The following is a 26,076-nucleotide window of genomic DNA, read 5'->3' on the forward strand; positions in this document are numbered from 1 at the left end:
CCATTGATCTCTTAGATATATATTCTCTCTTTCAGCCAGAATAGTCTCCTTATGATTCTGGAAATATGTTCATGATGTGCTGAAGTCTACACTGTAGTTTAAGGATTAACCTTCGCAAATAATTTAAAATTTTTTCTAGGCTACTTTGATCTTGTCACTGATGCTGTCCCCAGGCTTTATAATTTAAAACACAAACTTCAGCATAATAATTTTATTATTTTATTTATATCTGGTTGTTGTGCATATCTTACCTCAGATGAAATTCTTCGCTAAAAAAGAAACGAAACCAAAACAAATTTTTACTTGTAGTTCAAGACTTTGTTTTAAGATACTGCTTGATAACCAGCGAATGGATTGTAGCATTCTTCTGCCTACTAGTTATTTCCCTCATAATGTAATAGAGTTTATGGTTATGACAGAAGAGGCTAATTTTGTGAGGTGTTTTTTTTTTGTGTGTGTTTTTCCCCAGGTGGTTTTAGAGGTGGAAGAGGAGGTGGAGGCTTCAGAGGAGGACGAGGAGGCGGAGGCTTCAGAGGTGAGAGTTAAAAGAAATTTTCACAGCATGTTCTGAATTATACATCCGTATTCTTCTTGATTTTTATTGGAAATGGATGTTTTAAATATAGTTTTAAAAAGGTTCTGTATCTGTGCGGATATCTGTACCTTAGTATCTGTAGTAGACAAATTTAATCGTATAAATCCAGAGAGTAGCTGTTGCTTGTAAGTATGCTGTTTGTGGGTAATATTCAGAGATTATCTTTATGAGTACAGATACCTTAGAAAATAATAGCCGACTTTGTGTATCAATGGACTAATTACATATTAATAAGTGCTAATGCAGATTTTGACCTTGATTTTGTAATTAATTTACTAAAAATTCTAAAATTCTTAACTTTGTATTTTTCTTACTCCAGGTAGAGGACGTTAAGTGGAACTTTTGGCAAGTAAACTTCATTCACCAGTTGGCTTTTTGAGTCGTTCTAAAGAATTAAGGAATTATTTCTGCTGTGGATCTGAAGATTGTTTTTTTTTAAAGCAAGTACAATTCTAAGGAACTGGTCACTTTATGACAGTGTGTCAACAGTGTCACTACACCATGCAAAACGGATGCAAAGGATGAGACAGTTTTGCTCCAAAAGAGCATGGACTGAATCTTTTATATATTTTGTACAATGCTCAGCACTCTGTGGGTGCTTAATAAATGTTCAATAATACTTTTGTTGTAATTTGGAGTTTTTAAATATGAAAATTTATCTTTTTTTCTTAGTTTTAAAATTGATAGCTGTTGTTATTATGGCTTGACTTCATTTTTGAAGGTCAAATGCCCACTGAATGAATTTTAAAAAGCTTTAGTAGCCCAGACATAAATATATTTGCTTAAAATTAGTTCTCAACTTACCAGTTTGAACTATGCTAGTGATATGGTACTATAGTGCTTATGAGCTATGATAAATGAACTCTTTCCAAATAAATACCTATTGTATATAGGAACATCAACCCTTTTTAAATGATTATATTCTCTTCTTTATATAAAACAATTGTGATTCCTTAACTACTTTGGTCAGTAGGTAACTTGATAAATTGGATAGGCAAAAAGAAGTTTGCCAACTGATACTGTAGTCAGAAAATTTGAGAAATAAGTGTAGAAATTTGGGTTAGTTACTTCAGTTGAGTATTGGCTAGAAATTAGACACCATAATATGCGGCTGTAATGCTTTCAACTTAAAGACTGAAATACTCAGAGTTTTTATTGGGTACTCTGCTGATTTAATTCTAGTTGAGAATTTAAAGGTTTAAAATGTCCATGAGTTGCCCAGACCACTGTTAGTAGTTGAAGGTAAGCTTGACGGTCTATAGAAAATTGAATTAATAGGCTCAGAGACTGATCCATCATTTATGACAATTATGTTACTGTGTTAAGCAAATTTAAAATACAGAAATACTTGCATGGAATACTGATTTCAGGAAAGTGTTCTTTCTCATGGTGTAATTTTTAGAATATTTATATGCACATAATGCTCATTTAAATCAGTGGTCCCCATTGGTTTCTCATGAGTGCTTCTAATAAAACTATTCCAACTGCTCACAGATTGGCGAGAAAGATTATCAGTTTCACATTGTCCCACTACGCTAATTTTTTTTCTCATGATAGTTTTGAAAGATGTTATTAATATTTTCTTTTGCCCTTCATACCTTGGGCAAAGTATGTAATCCCTTATAACCTATTCTTGATTAATACTTCATTGTTGAATGAATTATGAATGAAATAAGAATTTCAGTTATAATTCCATATTGATTAGTACTCTGAAGAAAAAAATTATTTTTGGTCTTTTCTCGGCTAATCAAGCTGTCAGGATAAGTAAGTGTGATTTTACTCTTTGGGGTTTTGGCAAACTGGAGCTTGTGTTTGAGTAGGAAAGGTGCTGCTGGATTTAATTATCACTTTGCTATTAGAATACAAATTTCAGCAAGGATTAAGGTCAAGTTTTTTCTCTTGGCTTATGATAGAAATATCAGACTGCACCCTAGTGGGTGATGTCAATGCCCCAAGGGCAAACAATAGTATATTTTTTCTATAGTTGTATTTTTACAGCTTTGATTTCTGTTGCATGAATTTTTAAATCCATATTCTGATCTGAGGTAACCTATTAGAATGGTGTAGTTAAAAGCACTCAGGGATTCAGTCCTCAATATGAATATAAATCTCAGCATCATTGTCTAGCTTTGAACGTTGTTATTCCAAGTCTTATTTTAATATTTGCCTTATTTGTTGGTGTGAAAAGCTATTTGGGAATTCCTTACGGAAATAAGTCATAACTTGTAGAGATGTAGTTTTTGAGTTCAGGATAAGGATATTTTTGAGGTTCACTTTTTTTAACCTTTTAAGTTGAAGAGTAACTTTATCTTCTCTTACTTAAACTGTTCCCATGGCTCCCCTTCTGTCTATGTAGAGTAGACCTTCAGGGAATTACCACATCGCTGGTGGTAGTATTCCATTAAGTTGCTTTTGGATAAAACAAGTGGGTATCCTGGCTACGAATAGTGTGTAAAGTGGGATTCCTGATTTTTTTTTTTAAATCATGAAGCTTGTATGTTAAGTATTTTTATGTCTATAATAGACATTTTTAATGGCCCAGCTAGGCTTTATTCACAATATAGCTTTTCTATATTACTGGTGGCAGAAACCTGCAAAAACACTATGTGTTATGTGCGCTCGTGTGCTCTCCATATTCAATCTATATACCTCTAGGGACAACAGAGTACATAGTTGGAGGGGCTTTTTCCTCTTTTTTTTTTAATGTGTGCAAGATTACATTCTTTTAAGTCTAAATAAATTTACTGGCAAGTTTGAGCTTTTCTGACAAACTTACAGCCTACATTTTAAAATTTGATTAAATGCAATCTGATGTGAGCTGCAATATTTTTTTCTGACAAAAGTTTTGGTTGAAGAGAAATTTAATAGCTAACATTTATAAAGCACTTTATGGTTTACAAAGTGCTTTCCCCACAACCCCAGAGTATAAATAGTGTTACTCCCATTTTGCTAGTGAGGAAATAGAGGTGAAGTGTCTTGTTCATGGTAGCATAGCTAGTTTTTAAGACACCTGAGCTTGGGTGAGTTCTGTTTTGACTTATATGTGCTTCTTATCCAAAATTCTTATTCAGGACTTGATTTCCCTATTTGATGAAAGTCGTATAATAAAGCAAGTGTTCTCTCCAGGAAATTAGCCAATTTGCTTTCTAGTAAAGGTTTTAAATGTTTTTTTAAAAAGTATCCTAAGTTTACAGAAATGCTCAATTTCCTATAACAGTAGTTTGAGGAAATCTTTTTGGAGAAAGTAAAAAATTAAAGTTCAGCAAAACATTGTGTACTATGTTTAAGATATTTTCTTTGCTTTTTTTTTTTTTTGATGATGCAGTCAGGGTTAAGTGACTTGCCCAAAGTCACACAGCTACTAAGTGTCAAGTGTCTGAGGTCGGATTTGAACTCAAGTCCTTCTGACTCCAGGACTGGAGCTCTATCTACTGTGCCACCTGGCTGCCCCTTACATCTTTATTCTTTTCGAAATGATTCGGTCACATCAGGAGTCTGCTGGTTGTGGAAGGTGCATAGATTTGGCAATTGGGAAACTTCAATTCTGGGCCTGGCTGTGTCAATTCAGTTACAAAAGTTTAATTCTACTCCACATAAGAATTTGTGTGGGAAAGAATTTACAGAAAATCTAGTCCTGGCCCTAATAGAACTAATATTCTAATAGGTAGTGAATCACTTAACATCTTTGGTTTGGAAAATCTGAGTGTCCTCTTTTGTAAAAATGCAGGGGCTAGATTAGATAAGGGGCAGTATGGTGAGGTGGAAAGAATACCAATAGTCTGAGTCAGGAGATGCTCATTCAGAATTCTGCCTCTAGAACTTAGTAGCTGTCTAATGGTGGCCAAGTGCCTTTGCTTCTTTGAGTTTCCTCATCAGTAAAATAGAAATAATACCTGTAGTACCTGTGTCTTAGTTGTAGTGTATGTAAGGAGCTTTGTAAACCTTGAAGTATTATGTAAATGTCAGTGATCATGGTCTCTGATTTGATCTGTAAAACGAGAAGGCTGGATGAGGTGATCTCTGAGGTTCTCAGTGCTAAAATCTGATTCTAATTTACAAAATTGAGATGGTGATATATAAATGGATGCATATGGCCCTCTAGTGGTTGTGTGACATTCCTGCAGTATAAACTTTGATTGCCATTATTACTGTTCTTAAAATGTTAGTTATTTTCACTAAGAATGTGTGGTCTTGGTCAGAAGTAAAAGATTTGTAGAGAAATTTTGGAAGAAACAGAATTCTTAACCATTTGTCACTCCTGTTTTACATTGTGTATGGCTTCATTAAGTTGTATGTAATTGCCCCGTTTTTTAAGGCATAGAAATGTAATCTATATATCCTGTACTCTATCAGATCAATAACCAAATCCAGGAATTCTTTTATGTAAGCTATACTTATTATTAAAGAATAATTATTAAATGACCATGTGTGGATAGTGCTGTATGGAATTAATGAAATGACAAGAGGTGAACAGTGTTTTACTGTTATTTCAACAGAGGCAGTAACTGAGAATTTGATTCAAGCAGTTTTAGTGATTGATTAACTCCCAGTTTTAGAAGTCACTTCACGATGACTAAAGCTAGTTGCTATGCTGATTTTTCTGAAACTGTGGCTCTCTGACCTCTAATCTTCCTGGGTCTTTGGGAACAGCACTTTTTAGGACAGCATGGAGTGCAGTCCACCTAGGGCTGAGTTTGAGCTTGATTGGTACTAATGGACACCTTGGGGCCACAGTATTAGGATCTGGCAGTTCTTACATGATAAAAGTTTTCTTTGAGCAACCCTGGTGGAAAGACGTTAGGTTTGGTCCGTAAGGTCTGAGGAGCTCCGGAAAATTGGGATGGTCCTATGGAGCAGCCTGTAACCTCCTGGGAGAAATCTGTCTTCAAATATCTATCCACGTGGGCAGAACGTTCCTTTGAAGGAAGCTGCTGTGTTGTCTATTCCTATCGAAAGGCCATTTCCATTGCTGTGCTATCACACAGGCGTACTTCACATTGTCTGGTTACCCTGTCGGGAAACCCTGCTAGAATATTACTTCGTTTCTAGAGGAGTTTCAGTTGTGTTTATTGTTTTTTGATTATGAAAAAAAAAATCCAATGCAACACCTTACAAGCTCTTCAACAAGCTTTTTTCTTATCTGTGTATCAGTCATTAACAATATCCTAATGAAAAAAACATTGACACTTTGAGCTGTGGTCAGTCCGGTGACCAACCATGATTCCTGAGGACAGGTGATGAAACCTAGTACCCACTTTGTGACACAGAAGCCGTGAACTCAAGATTCAGTTCAGAATGGTAGGTTTTCAGCCGTGGTTAATGTGAGGATTTGTTTTACTCGAGTAGGCCTATCTGACAAAGTCTTTTTCTTTCATTTGGGGGGAAGAACTAGCAATGGAGTTAACAATGAAAAAAGAATAAGGAGAGTTAGTTGCATGTTGAATTTAATGTGAACTTTATGCGTAAGTTCAGTTTCAAGTTCATTTTTTTTTCTATTCTACTTTGTGTATGGAAGGACTGTTGAGTCACCCTCTCTGATAGTTAACATCAAGTGAAGTATAAAACCAGGGAGATAATATCAGCAGTGGTATGATGGAGGTGATGTACTGCAGAGTACACGTCAAAGTAGTATTCTCTGGATGGTGAAGTCCTCCAGATACTCCTGTTGGTGGAGGATGTATTAATTTCAGCAAGGTCCAAGACTTTGCAGAGCCTCCTGAAAGTGATATGTAATCACTCAAAAGAGTTTGGCCTGTCCGTTCACATAGGAAATACCAAATGGATATTAATCGATCCTCTAATACCCCCTTTTTCCTTCTCCCCTTTCCCTCCTATTTCCCTGTTGAATAATATTTATTTCTGTGACCATCTCTGCATGTATGTGAGTATGCTTCCCTCCTTTGACCAGCTCAGATGAGGGTGAGATTCAAGTGTGAAGTGATTTCCCCCACCCCTTCTTGCTTTATATTGACTTATACTTGTGTACCTCAATTTTTCCTAATTTTGAGAGAATTTTTCCTAATCTTGCTTTCCTTTTTCTTCCATAGTGATTCTCCTTCCCTTCTGTTTCCATTACTATAATTTGAAAAATGTTATAAGTAATAATTTAAATATCTTCAGTATTTAAATTGTGTTACTTTTAAAGAGGTGAAAAAATATCTCTTCATGATGGATAAATTATATGTAACAAGGTTGAAGAGGATGTCTATTGGTGCTGCTGAAACTATTACAAGCAAAGACAAATAGGTGCAGTTTAAGTAACACAAGTATGGAAAAATATAAAAAGCCCAAATCTAGAAAATTGTGATCTAAAGTTTTATTCGTGAGATTCATAAGTGCTATTATTGATGAGTTAACACATGTAAAGCACTTTGTAAACCTTAGTTTTTGTTAATGTTCAGTCATGTACGTGACCTCATTTGGAGTTTTCTTGTTTGCCATTTCCTTTTCCAGCTCATTTCACAGATGAGGAAACTGAGGCAAATGGGGCTAAGTGACTTGCCCAGGGTCACACAGCTCATAAGTGTCTGAGGCTAGATCTATTCAGCTTCTTGATCTGGGGCAGCTAGGTGGCACAGTGGATAGAGTGCTGGACCTAGAGTTAGGAAGCCATCTTCTGAATTCAAATCTTGCCTCCCTATCCTGCATTCCACCTACCTATCTCCCACCCCCACATGTACCTACTGACAGAACTGTTTTCTCCGTGCAGTCTTATACACACACACACACACACGCACACACGCACACACACACACACACACACACACATATCCCAGAACTGTTTTCTAGGTTCAGTACAATTAGAGAACATTTTCAACTGACAACCCAAATTCACAAGATCTAGAAGGATTTTCTCAGCCTTTTGGGGTAGGGCCTGGCCCCAATACTTAATAATCTCTTTAGACTTAAGGCTGATTGATGCCCAAGCCTCTTGGCCAAAATTCTTAGTGTTGGTTGCTCTTTGTTCTGCTAACAAGCTTATCTCTTGTTCTGGGAACGTAACCCATTTGCAGTTGAGTCCAATTAAGTCCAGTGGGGGATGCCCTCCAGTGAAAGGGCTTCTCTTTTCAGTCTCTCAGTGGAGCTGATTTGTCCTGAAAATCTTTCCCTGAAAACATTTCATGGCTTCTGAAGACTTGTCTGGGAAGCTGTTCCCCAGCATCTATTCTACAAAATGTTTCAGAATGATTCATTGGAACCTGAGAAGGAAGGTCACTCAGTCTTTTCACCAGCAGAGCACAATATCGTGGCTGCTTATTTGATCACAGCAGGTACTTATTTTTTCTATTTGAACAGTTGTTATGTTTTAAAACAGGGGGAAGAAAAAAAAACGAGAGGACTTTCAGTTATCTCAAGTCAACACACCTCGAATACACTTGGTTTTTGATGATAGTGTGACATGGGAGAGAAATGGGTAAAAGTCCTTAATTTGCAATTTTAAATCAAAAGTGGGGAATATCACCTCTATTTGGCCACTACAAATGAAATGGAGTGCAACAAATTTTATTATTAGAAATAAAAAGAAATGCTCTACTGCAGTGTTTTTTGGTGTTTTTTTTTTTTAACCATCTATTTTCTCTGACAATTTTCACAACCTTATATATGGTGATTGGGGTTGGGTTGGTTTTCATGTATTTTTCTTATTTTAACCAGACTTCCGATTTCACTGATATGGGAAATTCCTAGCAAGATACTTCTTCTCCCAGTGAAGTCTGACACCTCTGCACCATACAGTGATAGGGAGTTGCCTAATGATATGAAATGGAAATACAGTGTCTCAAAAAAGAAGAAAGTACTTTGGATTTCCTGATGGCAAATCTGAAAATAAAGCATTCTTTCTTAGTGTTAATGATGCATTCAGAAAATCTAGGTCCTACCTAAAAATAGCACTTTTCCCGGAATCATTCCTATTTCTATAACCCCAGCAATGCTTTTTTGTCCAATGTAATGATTTTTATGCTAAAATGCAGCTAAAAAGACAACAGAAATATTGAAGCAGATTTTTTTATGGAATAGTTATATTTATAAATCAGACTTACACATTTGCAGCTTTGTTCTGCTGTATCACATTTCTGAAAAAACCTTGTATCATTTTGGACTTGTTAGTCTCATGAGGCTAAGTATTCTTTAGTTAAGCTGAACTCATTGGATTTTGAGCCTCAATGTTGAATTACATAATTTTTTTTGGGAGGACACTAAGAGAAGTGTTACAATTTCTTTTTTTTTGAAATGCTCGTTTTTGAAACCTCATGTTCTTTTAAAATAATATGTAGGTAAAGTCTCATTAATACTAGGAATTGTATCTTCTAAATAGGTTGTATGTTCTGGTGAATGGGCCATAGAAGTGATGCTTCTGGTTACAAGAATAGTAGTCTTCATATAGATAAACATTAATTTCATTATCATATTCTATTATATTGCTATACTACAATTTATTTAAATAATTCCCAAATATTGACAATTTAAATTGTTAACAGTTTTTCATAGTTATGAATAATCTCATCCTCCCCTCCCCTCTTCATTTTGGCAATGCGTTTAGGAAATATCAACTTAGAGGCTTGTTGGGTCAAACTGTGATTATTTTTGTAATTCTTTTAATACACTTCCAGTATTTTTAGAAAAAGATTCTACCAATTTAAAATTCTACCAGCAGTGTATGAGTTGTCCATAATTGTACAACACTGAATTTTGTTACTTTTAGTTATCTTTACCAATTTGATGGGGGTCAGGTCGTACTTCAAAGTTGTTAGGTTATACAACATTTTGTTCTTGAAGCTGAACAGTTAAGTGATTTACAATTTATGTTTCTGCTTTTATTTATCCTTTTGCTGGATTCATTGGACACTGAGTGATATCCTTAAATAGTATTATTAGTTCCTTATAAAGCAGGGAGGGAGAGAGTGTGGAGAAGGAGAAAGGGAAAGAATAAGCATTTATTAATATAGTGTCTGTTATGTACAAGGCACTGGGCTATGTGCCTTTTGATGATAGTGATGGTGATAGATAATATATAGTGCTTATTTATAGTAAGCCAAGCACTGTGCTAAGGGCCTTACAAGTTATTATCTGCTTTGGTCCTCACGACAACCCTGGAAAGTAGGTGCTATTATTATCCCCATTTTACAGATGAGAAAACTGAAGTTAAATGACACAGCTAGTAAACATCTGAGGCTAGATTTGAACTCAGATCTTCCTGACTACAGGCCTGGTGCTCCATCAGCAGCTGCCTTTAAATGTCAGCTGCCTTATAAATGTTGTATGTTAAATTTTTATGTCATATTTACAAAGCAAATTTAGCTAATTGTTTTAAATATTGCTTTTTGTTATGCAGAATTATTTGTCACCAAATCTCCAATAGTTTCTCTAGCTAGATCACTAGGTGGTGCCATAGTGCACAAGACACTGGACATCGAGTCAGGAAGACCAGAGTTCAAATCCATTCTCCTACATTCACTATCTCTATCATCCTAGCCACTCACCCAACCTCTGCCTGCTTCAGTTTCCTCTACTGTAAAATGGGGATAATAATAGCTTCCCCCAGGGTGGCTGTAAGGATCAAATGAAATAATATTTGTACAGTGCTTAACAGTGCCTGACACAGGTGCTTAGGTGATTAATAAACCCCTCCTTTCCCTCCCTCTCCCTTCTTTTCTCTTTCTCTTTTTTTTTTTTTTTTTTGGTTAGGCAGTGGGGTTAAGTGACTTGCCCAGGGTCACACAGCTAGTAAGTGTTATGTGTCTGAGGCCGGATTTAAACTCAGTCCCTCCTGAGTCCAGGGCCGGTGCTCTATCCACTGCACCACCTGGCTGCCCCCCTTTCTCTCTTCCTCCCTTCTTTTCTTCTTACCTACCTTCCTTCTTTCCTTCCCTCCCTGTTTCCCATAAAGTTTGTTTATCATCTGATTCAATTCAGCAAACCTACTGTGGGCAAAGCACGGTGCTAGCAATGGGGATACAAAGATAAACAAATTAACCAATCCCTAACCTCAAGAAATTTAAGTTTATTAGAGCACCATTAAACTTAGGTAGCTAGGTGGTATAGTGGATACTTGTCTTGGAGTCTGGAAGACCTGAGTTCAAATCCTACTTCAGATACTTATTTGCAGTATGACTGGGGCGAGATTTAACTCTATTCTCTTTATCTGTTAAATGAGAGAGGTAGACAATGACTACCCCTTCCAATTCTGAATCTATGATCTAATGAGATAAATAGAACATTTCTTTTTGTTCCTTTTTTCCTTCTAGATGACTCACAAATTGTTCTACTTTGTGGCTATTTCCATTGCAATGTTCTCACCAGCACCTTAAATTGAACATGTGCCAAACTCAGCTCATTATCTTCCCCCCAAATCAGCTTTGTCATTTAACTTTTCTATTTCTGTTAATGGCGCCACTATTCTTCTAGTCGCTCAAGCTTACATCCTTGGAACCACCTTTGACTCTTTCCTCTTTCTCCCCCACATCAAATCTGTTGCTAAGTTCTACTTTCACAATATTTCTAGCATATAGACTTACTCTCCATTTCCACTGCAAACATCCAAGGTCATTAGGACTAGAATATATAGATTTGATAATCAAGTGCTAATCATCAGATCATATTATATAGAGTTAATAAACTCATGCGAGTTGATGATATTGCCGAGAGATAAAAATATAATGAGATAAGAGAAGAGGACCTAGGACAGAGCCTTGGAGAACGTGCAGAATTAGGGAGTAAACACTTGTGTAAGCACCCCTGGTTCGTGTCTTCCTCTATGCATACTTTCTTACTTCTCACAAGATTTCAGCTTGACCTTTTTTTTGGTTTTCAGACTGTGCCCACACTGTATTTTCAGATCGTCATAGTCTCTGTAGTTCTTGAATCAGCATACACGGAGAATTTCTGTCTTAGTTATCCAGGCATCCATCTCAAGTACACTATGAGTTCTTGGGTAAAGGGTATGACATATAGGTTATGATACAGCAAGCAAGACTGGAGAGTAGTGGTCAGAGTAAGAGGAGAGGTAGGAGGACCTGGAGAGAACAACATAAAGAAAAAAGGAAGAGGATAGCATATGCAAGAAGGGAGTATCAAAAGCTACAGATAAGTCAATATGGAAGAGGACCGAGAAACAGCCATTGGATTAAAAAATTTAGAGATCATTGGTAGCCTTGGACAGAGCAGCTTCAGTTTAGTGGTCAGGTCAGTAAGCATATTTCTAAGGGATTAAGAAGTCAGTGGGAGTTAAGAAAGTAGAAACAACGAATATAAGACATAGTAATGTGTAGCAGTTTGATTATGAAAAGGAGGTATGATTTGGAATGATAGTTTAAGGGAATGGTAGGGTCATGAATCCATTCTTTCTTTTGTTTGTTCATAGAATGGATGAAATCTGGGCTTGTTAGGTATTGAGGAAGGAGACAGTAGATAAAGAGACTGAAGATGAGAGAGTGGAGGGATGATGATGTAAGGGACAAGTTACCAGAGGAGACAGATAAAGGGATGGGATCCAGGACAACATATAAAGGAGTTGGCCTTGGCAAGAATGATTTCTTCTAAGATGGATACAAAGAAGAGGAGAATGGAGAACAATGTGGAGTGATTTTGAAATACAGGAGGGAGCTCAGGTCCAGTGGCTTCTTTTCTCAGTCAAGCATGAGACAAGGTCTTCTTTAGAGACAGAAAGGAAAGGGGTTGTATAGCAGAACAGAAAAGTTTTGGAATACTGACTATGGAAGAGTGTAAAAAAGAACCAGTTAGAGAAAAATAAAAGGATTGCCTTGAAGGGATGAGGGTCTATTTGAGATTCAAAAACATACATTTAAAGCTGTGTCACAAGGTCAACAATGGCTGAATCCTTGACATTACCTTCTGATTCCTTCTCTATTTTCTTTTGTATATCTGTGCCAGAGCCCTTGCAATCAGCAGCCATGGACCCCTGACACCATCAATGGGACATCAACTATCTTTCTAATTATTTAAGTCTTCTTTTGTTTTTGCCTTTGTTTCATAATTGACTTCTCGAAAGTCATATGAGTTCAAGTAAGCTAATCACCTGATATTTAATATTTGTTTTATTTAATATTTTAAATTTTCATTTAGTTTTATTTATAGAATATATAATTGTAACATTGATTTATATTAATATTTAAATAATTAAATATAACTAATAAAAATTAAATATAATATATTAAATAAAATTTAATCTTTTGGTTATGCATACTTTTGAAATTTTAATATTTTATTGGTTTTAATTACTTATTAATGTTCTCTCTCTTTTCATTTTACTTTATTTTTATATGTGTTTACCATCAGTAAGAGGGTAAGCTCCTGGAGGATTCCTGGTGGCCATACTCTAGTTCAAAGTTCTTTTTGGGTCAGCACCTATTCAAACTGGCATCTCATGAACCTCAATCTGATGCTCCTTTTCCATTTCCATTGCATACCTTATTTTCTTGACTGTTTAGTTCACTTTGCATCAGTTCATGTAAGTCTTTCCATTCTTTTCTCTATTCATCATATTTTATTTATTTATTTTTAGTTTTCAACATTCACTTTTATAAGATTTTGAGTTCTAAATTTTCCACCTCTTTCCCCTCCCTATTTATCATATTTAAATGACAATTTTGAGTGTGTTCTGAGATCTTTAAAGAAAAATGGTTATATGGGTTGCAGATTGGTGGGATTAGTTGCTAAATCATTCTAAGGTAACTTCTCTCACAAAGTGAGAGATGCCTTTCTCAATTTTTCTGAAGGAAGAGCAGGGAAATGAGTCAGAATATCTGACACAGGAGAGACCTAGTTAATGAGAACAAGAACTGTGGCTAAGGACCAGGGCAACAGTGGATAGAGCGCAGACCTGAGGTTAAATCCAGCCTTAGACACTTACTCGCTGTGCGACCCTGGGCAAGCCACTTAACCCTGTTTATCTCAGTTTCCTCATACGTAAAATGAGCTGGGGAAGGAAATGGCAAATCACTCTAGTACCTTTGCCAAGAAGACCCCAAACGGGGTCACCAAGAGTAGCACATGACTGAAATGACTCAATAACAGCTAAGGAACTAAGACTCAGAGGAGTTGGTCACAATGGGAGTCTGGATGCTGGCTCTGTCATTGTTAAAGGTATTCTGGGGTTTGCAGACTTTTAAGTGCAAATACTACCCCTGCTTGCTAGTGCTTCCTCCAATCCACTGTATTTGTATCAGTGAAACTCCTGGTCAGTGTGTCGACAAAATCATACTACAATAATCGTTTCTGGCTCCTTTGATGTTCATATTGATCTTGCTTTTAGACGTGTCCAAATTATACCGAGTGCCTTGTTTTCTGTGTCTTTGTAGGTGTGATAAGTATTCTCAGTAACATCATTGTGCTTGGCATCTTTGTTAAATACAAGGAACTTCGGACAGCAACAAATACAATTATTATAAATCTGTCTGTTACTGATATAGGGGTTAGCAGCATTGGTTATCCCATGTCTGCTGCTTCGGACCTGTATGGAAGTTGGAAGTTTGGACATGCTGGATGTCAGGTACTTGAGAGCTTTTAGGTTGTTAGAGAACAATGTGGAACATTGGTTCTGGAGTCAGAAGATTTAGTTTCAAATTCTCCTTCATTGTATGATCTTGGCCAAAACTTCCCTATGGCCAAGTGTCCTCAACTGTAAAATGAAATTGTTGGATCTAAGCAGGGGTTCTTAATCTGTCTGGGATCTGTGGACTTAAAAGAAATTCGATTTATGGATTTCAGTACAATTGATCTCCTTTGTAATCCTGCATATTTTATTTCGTGCATTTAAAAAAATTATTCCAAGAAGAAAAATTATTCTTAGAACCTGAACCCCATCAAACAAAGGCACCATTTTTCTTGAGAAAGAGAGTTTTAATGGAGACAATCCATCACATGGACTATAGAGAAATGATTAATAGATCTAGAATAAATTCAGAGACTGCCAAAGGGGTCCATAACACAAAAAAAGTTCTGAACTTCTGTATTAAAGGAACTTTGAAGTCCTTTCCGGCTCCTGAGCTATGATCCTAGATCTTAAATACTAAAGCAATTTCATTTTTGGGAAAAAAAAGAGTAATTTGAATTTTTTTTTCTTTTAAAGAGGACTTATTATTTTAAGTGAGAATCTTGTCAGATCTCATATCTAGTGCTTTTAATGACAACGTCTTGTTGGATGGTTAGGAATTTACTGTTAACCAGAATGACATCACAGGATTGAATAGGCCCATTTTTTTTTTCATCAATCCAAAATCTATGACATAGAGGAAAGAATATTGAAGGGAAAATCAGAAGATGGGGTTCTAGTTTGGTCTAGCTACTAGGCAGCTGTGTGTCAGAGGTTGGGGATCCTAGCAAAGGAAATGGTCCCAAAGCTGCAGGTGTATGTAGATGCTCATGAACGTTTATGAATTTGCTTGGTGAGAGGACCACCAACTTTCACCAACTGTTATTGAGCCTGCCATAACCCAAATCTGTTGGGGGAGAGGGGAAGGATTCCTAGGATCTTTGGGTCTTGGACATTGCATCTAGAACCTGAGCCCCACCAAACAAAGGCACCATTTTGCTTGAGGAAGAGCATTTTAATGGGGACTATGAGTCACATAGACTATAGGGAAAATTATTAAGAGATCTAGAATAAATTCAACTATAAAGAACATAGAATATCAGCTTAAAAATAAAGATGTCAAATCAACCAGCATTTATTAAGCACCTACCAGGTACGGGAGATACAAAGAAAAGCAAAAGGCGGGCCTCGCTCTCAAAAAACTCACATTTTATTGTGGGAACTGACATGAAAATGCCTACGCATCAGCAAGACATATATACAAGATAATGTGGAGGTAATATCTGAGGGAAGGTGCTAGTATTAAGGGTGACTAGGAAAGGCCTATTGTAGAAGGTAGTATTTTAGCTGAGATTTGAAGGAGGTCAGAGGAATCAAGGGGGCAGCTAGGTGGCTCAGTGGATAGAGCGTAAGGCCTGGAGTCATGAAGACCTGAGTTCAAATGCAGCCTCAGACTCTTACTAGCTGTGACCCTAGGTCACTTAACCCCATTTCCCCCAGTTTCCTCATCTATAAAATGAGCTGAAGAAGGAAATGGCAAACCACTCCAGTATCTTTGTAAGAAAATCCCAAATGGGATCACTAAGAGTCAGATATGACTGAACAATGACAACAGGGAAACCAAAAGGGAGAGAAGAAGAGAGAAGACATTCCAGGCATGGGGGACAGTTGATGGAAATGCTTGGAGTTGGGAGAAATGTCGTATGTTTAAGGAACAGCCAAGAGGCTGGCATTGCTGGATTGAGGAGTATGTAGATGAGAACAAAGTGTAAGGATACAGGAAAGGTAGGAAGGGGCCATATTGTGAAGGCCTTTAAAAGCCAAATGATTTTATGTGCAACTGTTGGCTCAAAGGGCCATTTGCATAAAATTCTGACTGAGGGAGATTCGATGCTCTACACCTGCCTGGCCATGAGGGAGTCTGATTCTTTCTAATCTTTTCCCCCAGGTCTACCATTCTATGGTCCTAATAACAACTTACATTTATAAATTACTTTCCATACATTATCTTATTTAATGTATCTTGTCAGGTCTAGAAAGTCATCCAGAAAGCTTCACAAACTTTAAATGTGAGTTATGATTATGATCAACCCTTTTTTTTTCAGATGAGAAAACTGAGTCTCTGCAATATCAAGTGAATGACCCAGAGTCACACAACTAGTGACCATCAGAGCCAGAGCATTAGGTCATACTGTCTTTCTAACAGTAGCCATTCCCAAGTCAAGCAGAGTTATGCACACTTGTACATGAATTTTCTTTTAAAATTTTAAAATCTTATTTTGTTAATATCTTTTGGTTTCATATCAATTTCATTTTTGAATGTACTCTATATTCTCCTGCCCACTGAGTTATCCCTTATAACACAGATTAAAAAAGAAAGAGGAAACATCTTTTTGTCTTTAAAAAAAAAATCCTATTTGTTATATGGGATGGTTATCTGGGAAGGGAAAAGGATGGGGAGAGATCCTGGAGAAGGAAATGGCAAACCACTCGAGTATCTTTGCCAAGAATACCCCAAATGGGTCACGGAGAGTTGGGCATGACTGAAACAACTGAAAAACAACAACAACTTGGGCAAAACTGTGATGATGTAAAAAACAAAAGACATCAATAAAAACTAATTTTTAAATTTTTTTAAAATAAAAACTTATTTTTCAAAAAAGAAGAATAAAGTTCAACAAAGCTAAGCAACACATTGATGGAGTCTGCTACATTCCACATCTGCATTTCCTCACTTCTGCAATGGAGAGAGGAAAAGTACATATTCTCAACTTTTTCCTAGGTCCAAGCTCAGTCATTATAATTACGTGGCATTCAATTTTTTTGTTCTTTTGATTTGCAATGCTATAGTCATTTGTTGTACATATATTTTCAAACCAATTTCCATGGTTGCTTTTTCAACAACAAAATAGTTTTGTGGACTGATTATGGTATCTAAGAGATTTAGTTCAGTTACCATATTGTTATAGTAAATGCTTCCATTAAAATTCCCCATTCAGAATTAAGCATTAGAGATAGTCACTGTTATATTTGATGTAAAGAAAACAAATTAAATCTGAGTTTTTGATGCATTGGTTGAGTAGAATAGACATAATAGTAAGCCAAAGGTTTTTTTTTTTTTTTAATAAACCATGGAAAGAACAAACGACTATTTCTGTTATACAGTGTATTAAAGTGGAATAATTATTGATGAGATCTTTTCAGATATGAGTTCATCACAATGCTTACCTGAAATGACCTTATTAAAACAGTTAAAAAACAAAACTTAGTTATTTTACTGATTAAGAATTAGTAAAATGGGGGCAGCTAGGTGGCGCAGTGGATAGACCACTAACTCAGGAGTCAGGAGAACCTGAGTTCAAGTGAGGCCTCAGACATATAACATTCACTAATTGTGTGACTCTGGGCAAGTCACTTAACCCTGATTGATTCAACAATAACAACAACAACAGCAAAGTAAAATTAAAATATGCCTGAATATAGATAAACATTTTTGAATCTAACATCACCTTCAGTTGCTTCTTGGGAGGGCGATTAAAATTGTGTCTGATTTTTACTTTCAGATTTATGCTGGTTTGAACATCTTTTTTGGAATGGCAAGTATTGGATTACTCACTGCTGTGGCTATTGACCGGTACCTGACCATCTGTCAGCCTGACCTTGGTACGGCTCTGTCCTCACGGGCTTTCAAAACAGATTAATGATGAGGGCTGAGTCATTGCACCATTCTACACATACATATCCAAAACAATTTTGATGGTTCTGAGCCACACTCAGTATTAATTTTATGTTGGGCCCAGTTTTTTCCAGGCCAGTTTCAAACTATCCTTTTGACTCTATTGTCTAACACAATGGTTCTCAACCTTTTTGGTCTCAGGACCCCTTTATACTCTTAAAAATTGAGGATCCCCCAAAGAGATTTTGTTTATGTGGGTTATAGCTATAGATATTAATGGTATTAGAAATAAAAATGTCTTGGGATTATTATGAGTCAGTCAACTAGTATTTATTAAGTACCTACTATGGATATGATATGCTTAGGATACAAAGAAAAACAAAAAAAACCTCAATCTCTGCTCTCCAGCAGCTCAGTCTTTGTTTTGACCTCATGGGCTCTCTAAAAGGGTTTGAGAAAGGGATTCAGAGCCCCCTGAATCATCCTTTGAGAACCACTGATCTAGCATATAACCTCTTTAAAAATTACTTTCCATCTTAAATCTTCATCTTCAACTCCGGCTTCAACTTGGTCCTTTCTGACAACTTCCTATTAACTACATGGCCAACCAGAAAGTATGCCTGTAGCCACACTCATCAGTAATTTTGTTCCTTATTGTGACTCCGTACCATGCTAAGCTATCGTGTCTCTTTAGTATTTTTTTGGATGACTCTTGACTTTGAGTTCAACACATGTTTTAGTTTTGTACTTTTGTTCTTACATTTAGGACAACTGCTTACTTCATTTTTTCGCATTTTCTTCAAAAACATCTGCATAACCCATCTTCTCAGAGATAACTAAGGAACCTTGTGCCTCACGTCATAATCTCCTCTTTAGGTTTCTGATATTGAAAGTGACAAGCAAACTAACCTAGAATCTCAATTGCATTTTTAGAAAAAAGATTATCAGTCTGTTTTTATCACGCCGTCTACTGATCAATGGGCTCACAGTGAAATCACAAGCATGATGCTCAGGTGGAATTGACAATGTATCATCCTACGAAAGAAGGGATATAGAAGAACAAGAATACAGCCCATATGGCATTGGGACCATATTTGTTCCTCATGTAGTGTCATAAGGTAGTTCTTGGGTCACAGCTGATTGTTTTTCTGAGATGGTTTTTAGCTGAAGAATTCTTGTGTTTTTCTGGACTCCAGCTCACCTTTCTCTGGAGAATCAGTTTTGCTTTGGTTGAGATTCCAGTTCAGATATCACACATGAAGCAGTAGAGCTGAGGTGTATTGTTTTCTTTTTAATAATTTTTCCTGAAGTCTGTTGACAGGTTCCATTTGGTCATTTCCAACATTGGGGGATCCTATGATTTTCTTTACCCATTTACTGACACAGTTTAATCAGCATTTCTGTAATATCCTGAAGAGAGTGACCAATATCCTGAGGAGGGTCAGTCAGCCGACTGACCTCTTCATTGCCTAGAGACCAGGCAATGAAACTGGAGTAGGGACGGACGGGTAAGTGCTTGACTCGAGAGAGAATCCTTCCGTTTGCCAAATTGAATGTTTTAAGTACTACAGAGATAGCAGATAGGTGCTAAGCAATGAGTAGGTCACAGACTGAATTAGTTTACCTGCTTTTGATAACATAATACCTTTAATAATGAAGTGTGCTGCAGTGGGTCACGGACAAAATTAGTTTATTTGTCTTTGATAATACAATACCTTTAATAATGAAGTATGTGTACGTACTCAAAGTTTGAGAGAACGAAAATGCTAAAAAGTAAAAAACCTCCCAAATTAAAAAAACAACCAACCTACTGAATTAGAGTTTAACTCAATCTCAGCTTTAAAAAAATCAAGCGGAAGTATAGAACAGTTTATTGATGAATGATGTCAGCATTGATTATGTCTATTGGTCAACAGGGAGAAGAATGGCTCCTTACAATTACACCATAATGATTCTGACTGCTTGGGTGAATGGCTTTTTTTGGGCCTTGATGCCTATAATAGGTTGGGCTGGTTACGCTCCGGATCCGACAGGTGCTACGTGTACCATAAACTGGCGGAAGAATGATGCGTAAGAGAGTTTTACCATGTAAAGTCACATGCTACAAATTTAGGAATTTCTACATTTCTCTGGATTTTGACTTAGTTCATTTATTTTTTTCTGCTGAAGGAGTATTCCTCAGCCTTGCAGATGTTTTGAGAGCTAGAAGAGTTTCTAGACAGGGATTGATACAGGGCAATTTAAAATGGTGGGGATGGACTGAATGGGAGGTGACATGTCATACGAGTTTTCAGATTACAGAGGCTTTGAGAGCAAGACAAGAGATATGGGGGAAGTTCTGTTATTTGTTTGGAGAGAGTTCCTTTTCTCCTTACCTATATACCTATATGGGCAGCTAGGGGTGAAGTTGAGAGAACATTGAAAGACTCATTTTCATGAGCTCAAATCTGGCCTCAGACACTTACTTCCTGTGTGATCCTGGGTAAGTCACTTAACCCTGTTTGCCTCAGTTTCCTCATCTGTAAAATGAGCTGGAGAAGGAAATGGCAAACCACTCCAGTACCTTTGCCAAGAAAACCCCAAATGGGATCACAAAGAGTTGGACACGACTAAAAAACAACATATACCTGTGTCTTTCCCCTTCTTCTTGATATTCCCTATGAGTGGAGGGCATTTGTAGAAGCCCCTGAAGGTAGGACCTAGAATGGAGAAGAGAATTGGGGGTGAGGTAGGGACCCAGAATTAGTCATAAATGATTCTTGTGGTCCTAGTATCTACTCATTTCTTGCAATCTTTAAGAGATTTCCTTGAAATTAAACATCATTTGGGTGTTGTGTAGACAAAGTACAGCTTCCACAAGAATTCTGGGGAAAAGCTAAAGTAAGTCCTGCTATATGATTTTCCTGGGAGAGTGGAGTTCATCAAAAGAATGTTACTATGAAAATCAGAAACAGATCTCAATTAACTTTAAAATGGTGAATTTTCTTTTAAAAATAGAGAAGCTTTCTAAGAGAAGTGCTAGAGTGATCTCTGGATAGGGGCAATTTCCTCTAGCTATTAAATTGTTGTTTGAAAATTATTTAGAAGGTAATAATTGCCTTTATTTTTCAGATCTTTTGTTTCTTACACAATGACTGTTATTGCTATAAATTTTGTCATGCCCTTAGTGGTCATGTTTTACTGTTACTACAATGTTTCTCAAAAGATGAAACAATATACTCCTAGCAGCTGCCCTGAACACATAAACAGAGACTGGTCAAACCAAGTAGATGTAACAAAGGTAAGAGAGTGATAATTCTTTCAGAAAATTGCTTGAAATTTTCATTGTGTAAATGCTATTATCGCTTTCATGCTCTTCTGTTGCAATCAATTGAGCTCCATGTCTGCTATTCTACCCCACCTTTATCCTCCAACATGGTATGTAGAAAGTTGTCGAAGGTGATAGGCCATTACCCTAAGGAAGTGATAGGGCAGTTTCAGCAACCTATGTATAAGGCAGGGCTATTTTTCTTAGGCTCACAAACATTTCCTGCCATCACATTCTCTCCTCTTGCCACTGAATGAGGGATCCACCCCCTTTCCCCTTCCTCCCTTCCTTTGCTTGTGCCTGGCTACCCCCTCCTCCACCTCCCTGGGCAATTCCCATCTCTGGCCAGTACTTGCTCTGCAGTCCCCAGCCCTGCCAAAAGAAAGGGGGAGGGGTCAGAATGCTGACATGACACTTTTTAGAGATCACCAACCTGTGTTCTGGGCGACCAGATGGCATAGTGGATAGAGTGCCAGGCTTGGAGTCAGAAAGACCCATCTTCCTGAGTTCAAATCTGTCCTTAGACACTGACTGGTTGTGTGACCCTGGGCAAGTCACCTAACCCTGTTTGCCTCAGCTTCTCCATCTGTAAAATGAGTTGGAGACAGAAATGGCAAACCACTCCACCATCTTTGCCAAGAAAACCCTAAATGAGACTCCTGAAAAGTTGAGCACAACTAAAATGACTGAACAACAACAAAAAACTTATGTTCTAGGGTTGCCTAAATTTGTGTGAGATTCTTGAAGTTAGCTTAGCATGTGGCTAAATGAGTTCATGCTGTGCTTGCTCCTGGTTATGGGGGCTATCCCTGGATGTATAAGGAAGATGAAACTGAAGGAACGTGTATGAATTGTGCTCAATTGCACAATATAAAACTCCCAGTCCCAAAAGGAAGTATAGGAAATGAACCTGTGATTTCATCAGTATGGGAACTTGCCAGGTGAGGAAATTCCCTTCAACAAGCATCTATTAAGTGCTTACTGCATGCCAGACACTGTGCAAAGCCCAGGGGGATATAAAGAGTTTCTGCCATACATTCTAATGAGGGAAACAGTATGTAAAATAACTATGTACATAGTAGATATATGCAGAATAGATGAGGGTAATTTGAAAGAAGACATTAGCAGCTAGGGGGAGGTTATTACCTTCTGAGGCAGCTCATAGCATAGTGGCTTCACTACTGGCCCGAAGTCAGGAAGACTGGAGTTCAAATCTGGCCGCAGATGCTAGCTGTGTGACCCTGGCCAAGTCATTTAATTTTCATTTATCTCAGTTTCTTCAACTATAAAATGGGGACAATGATAGTACCTAATTCATAGGGTGTTGTGAAGGTCAAATGAGATAATATTTGTAAAAAATACTTAGTATAGTGCCTGGCACATGGTAGGAACTATATAAATGCTTCTTCTCTTTTCTTCCCCTTTAATTTGTATTTTTAGAGATTTGCCTTATAGTATTGAAAAGTGAAGTGACTTGCCTAAGGGTTGCACAGTCCATAAGGGTCAGAGGCAGGAAGTGAACTGCAGTCTTCCTGGCTTTGAGGACAGCTCTCTAACCGTTATACCACAATGCCTTGCCCCAGGACTAAGCCAGAGAATTTTTATATATTGGTGTTTAAATTGACACATGTTTTGTTTTCCAGATGTCCGTGATAATGATTTTAATGTTCCTGCTTGCCTGGTCCCCTTATTCTGTTGTGTGCTTATGGGCTTCCTTTGGAGACCCAAAGGAGATTCCCCCAGCAGTGGCCATCATAGCCCCTCTCTTTGCAAAATCTTCCACGTTCTACAATCCCTGCATATATGTGGCTGCCAACAAGAAGTAAGTGCTTCTAAACAGAAACTATAAAAGTTGTGTTGATATAAAAAGGTAACAGGCATGAGTTGGTGGCATAGGTTTGGAGTTGGTAGGGACCTTGGAGATCATCAGATCCAAATTTTCCTCTTCTAGGTGAGGATACTGAAACCCAGATAGAGCTAGGGGATTTGTCCAAAGTCACAATGCTGGTGAGGCAGAATTCAGACTAGGTCCAGCACTCTATTCACTAAGTCACGTTGCCTCTCAGATTTCATCTAAACCCAGGGAAACAGTCTGATGTTAATTAATGGTCATCATTTTAGGCAAACAAGGCCTCTTCTGCATGTCTTCTTCAGGGAGGATTCCTCTCTACTTCTCCATCTCCTATACCCCACCCCCAAGCAAGCACAATTTACATTTTATGTAAATTAGGAGGAAGGACAGAATGTATTGATTCTACTGAAATATTTCACCTGGAAGATATAATATAGAAGAAGGAATTTTGAAACTTAGGAATTTTGAAAAAGAAGGAATTTTGAAATTTGAAAAAATTTTCAAACTCTAATGCTTCCTGCTGAATTTTTGTGTGCCTAAAGATATACCTTAAAAAATTAAAAAAGATATACCATATTGTATATGTGTGCACAGTAGATGCAGAGGGAAATACTTGCTGTTAATGATCCAACCATGATAATATCTACAAACAGGAAGAATGATTATTGTATTCACCCACTAATTAGTGTCCTGTCTGGAGTTCTATTGAGATGGATAATCATTTGAAAGCTCAAGACCCTGGGACCCTGATTGAGTTTCCTTGTCTCCTCCTTTAGAATGTAAACTCTTTGTCAGCAGGGATCATTTCATTGATTATTTTTGTATTTCCAGCGCCAGAAACATAATAGGTGCTTAATAAATGCTTGTTGACTGTTTGATCGCAATTGTCTTTGTAAAAATTTTTTGTAAGGTTGGACCTCTGCTGGGAAGCAGAAGATTATTAAGTTCATGTTGACATCACTCCACCACAACTCCTCTGGTGATTTGGCAGATTGGCATCTTCCTGCCTAATTGTCTTATAAAGTTACTGGGAGCACTGGGTAGAGGTGACTTGTTCCAGGGTCACACGGTCTATATGTGCCAGATTCTGGACTTGAATCCAGGTTTTACTTACTCTATTAAGTAGGTGGTACAATGGATCCAGTACTGGGCCTAGAGTCAGGAAGACTTGAATCAAATGTGGCCTCAGACACTTACTAGCTATGTGACTCTGGGCAAGTCACTTGACCCCATTTGCTTCAATTTCCTCATCTGTAAAATGAGCTGGAGCTGGAAATGGCAAACCACTCCAGTATCTTTGCCAAGAAAATCCCAAATGGGGTCATGAAGAGTTGACTCCAATAACTGAACAACAACAATTAACTACATCATGCTTCCTCTTTAAATTCAATCAATAAACATTTATTAAGTGCATACTATGTGCCAGTCACTGTACTAAGCACTAGGGATACAAAAAGAGGCAAAAGACAAACTTTGCCCTCAAGAAGCTTACAATCTAATGGGATAACAACATGTATACAAAGCAAGCTATTTGCAGGATAAGTAGGAAATAACAGAGGGAAAGTACTGGAATTACTAAGGGTTGGGGGAAGGCTTCTTGTAAAAAATGGGATTTTATTTAATTTTTTATTTTTTTTTGGCTAGGCAATGGGGTTAAGTAGCTTGCCCAGGGTCACACAGCTAGTAAGTGTTATGCGTCTGAGATCAGATTTGAACTCAGGTCCTCCTGAATCCAGGACTGGTGCTCCATCCACTGTGCCACCTAGCTGCCCCCAAAAGTGGGATTTTAGTTGGTACTTAAAGGGAGTTAGGAGGCCAGTCTTCTGGAGCAGAGGAGGGAGAGCATTCCAGGCATAGGGGACAGCCAGAGAAAATTCCCAGAGCCTGGAAATGGAGTGTCTTGTTTGTGAAACAGCCAGGAGGCCAGTTTCACTGGATGGAAGGGTACATGTAAGGTATAAGAAGACTGGAAAGGTAGGAGGAGACAGGTTTTGAAGGGATTTTAATGCCAAGCAGAGGATTTCGTATTTGATTCTAAAGATGATAGGAATCATATTTCAACTGAAAGGCAGTAATGAAGATAGTGGACTAAAAAGTCCTCAAGTAGACAAATGGTTGCAGTGTTCAGAGTAGAAGTATCTTGTCTCACACAGGGGATGAACATTAAATGACTTCATAATTTTTTCCCCCCAATTTATGGACAATAATCTGAATTTGGTCTTTAGACAGTTTACATTTTATGTATTTTTAAAGGTATTCAAGTGAAGATGTTGGAGACAGAAAATATTTGAAAGTTTTATAAAAAACCAGTCTCAAGCAGTTATGGTATAACAGACAGATGTCTCCTTTTTCCTCATAGGTTCCGGAGGGCGATATCTGCAATGATTCGATGTCAGACTCACCAATCAATGCCTGTATCCAACGCATTACCAATGAACGTAACTTGAGATCAGCTTTTCAAGTATGAAAGGAAAAAGAGCCAAACTGCATCATTTTTTTCATTCTTTGCTGTATTTTAATTTTAATCTACTTAATGTTCCCACAAAGCTGGGAACTATTTGGATTCACGTACTGACTTGGATTCTCAAAAGCTGGGACTGTTGTCTAATTTTATTTCATGTGCCTGTCGTGCTTAACACGGTGCATATGTTGTTCCATAAGTATTTGAATTGTTGAATGGAATGTTCCCAGCTAGTATATTTAAAAAAAAAAAAGACAAAACCCAACACCTTATCTCATTTTTGCTTCTTCTCCTTCTAATAAAGTTATATGATTTTTTTCCCCCGAAAGAACAAGTCAGTACTTCCTTGGCAGTGTTTAAGGAATAAAGTCATAACCCATTCCTGTATATTTCTTTTTGCTTATTTCACTCCTTTTGGCACATATGGTTAGTCTTTTAGTGTAATGATTCAGTTTAGTATAATCAATAGAGATCAAACCTTGAAGTCTAGAAGATATGGATGAAAGTCCAGTCTCTGACCCATGGGGATTATGTGACCCTGGGCAAATCATTTAACCTCTCAATGTCCCAGGCAACTCTAAGACTATAGGTTGATCTGCATTGGTAGAGGGATTTTCCTCACTGCGATCTCCCAAA

At 37.4% G+C, this 26,076-nt stretch overlaps 1 protein-coding gene and 1 long non-coding RNA gene across 2 annotated transcripts; both read left to right on the forward strand.

The window, feature by feature from the left end:
* The first annotated feature begins 305 nt into the window (after positions 1–305).
* LOC114024414 lies at positions 306–1,497 on the forward strand. The gene is made up of 2 exons (XR_003566898.1): positions 306–535; positions 915–1,497. It is a non-coding gene; the product is annotated as an uncharacterized LOC114024414 (long non-coding RNA).
* A 5,928-nt stretch (positions 1,498–7,425) lies between these two features.
* Positions 7,426–25,426, forward strand: RRH (retinal pigment epithelium-derived rhodopsin homolog). Its single transcript, XM_027837351.1, has 7 exons — positions 7,426–7,866; positions 13,912–14,102; positions 17,708–17,807; positions 19,737–19,890; positions 20,932–21,100; positions 22,771–22,949; positions 25,339–25,426. Exons 1-7 carry the CDS (start codon positions 7,770–7,772, stop codon positions 25,424–25,426), a joined length of 978 nt encoding a protein of 325 aa, XP_027693152.1. The 5' UTR covers positions 7,426–7,769.
* The last annotated feature ends 650 nt before the right edge of the window (positions 25,427–26,076 follow it).

The sequence above is a fragment of the Vombatus ursinus genome, unplaced genomic scaffold (assembly GCF_900497805.2).
Source record: "Vombatus ursinus unplaced genomic scaffold, bare-nosed wombat genome assembly UNPS02014821.1, whole genome shotgun sequence".
NCBI classification, from domain to species: Eukaryota; Metazoa; Chordata; class Mammalia; order Diprotodontia; family Vombatidae; genus Vombatus; species Vombatus ursinus.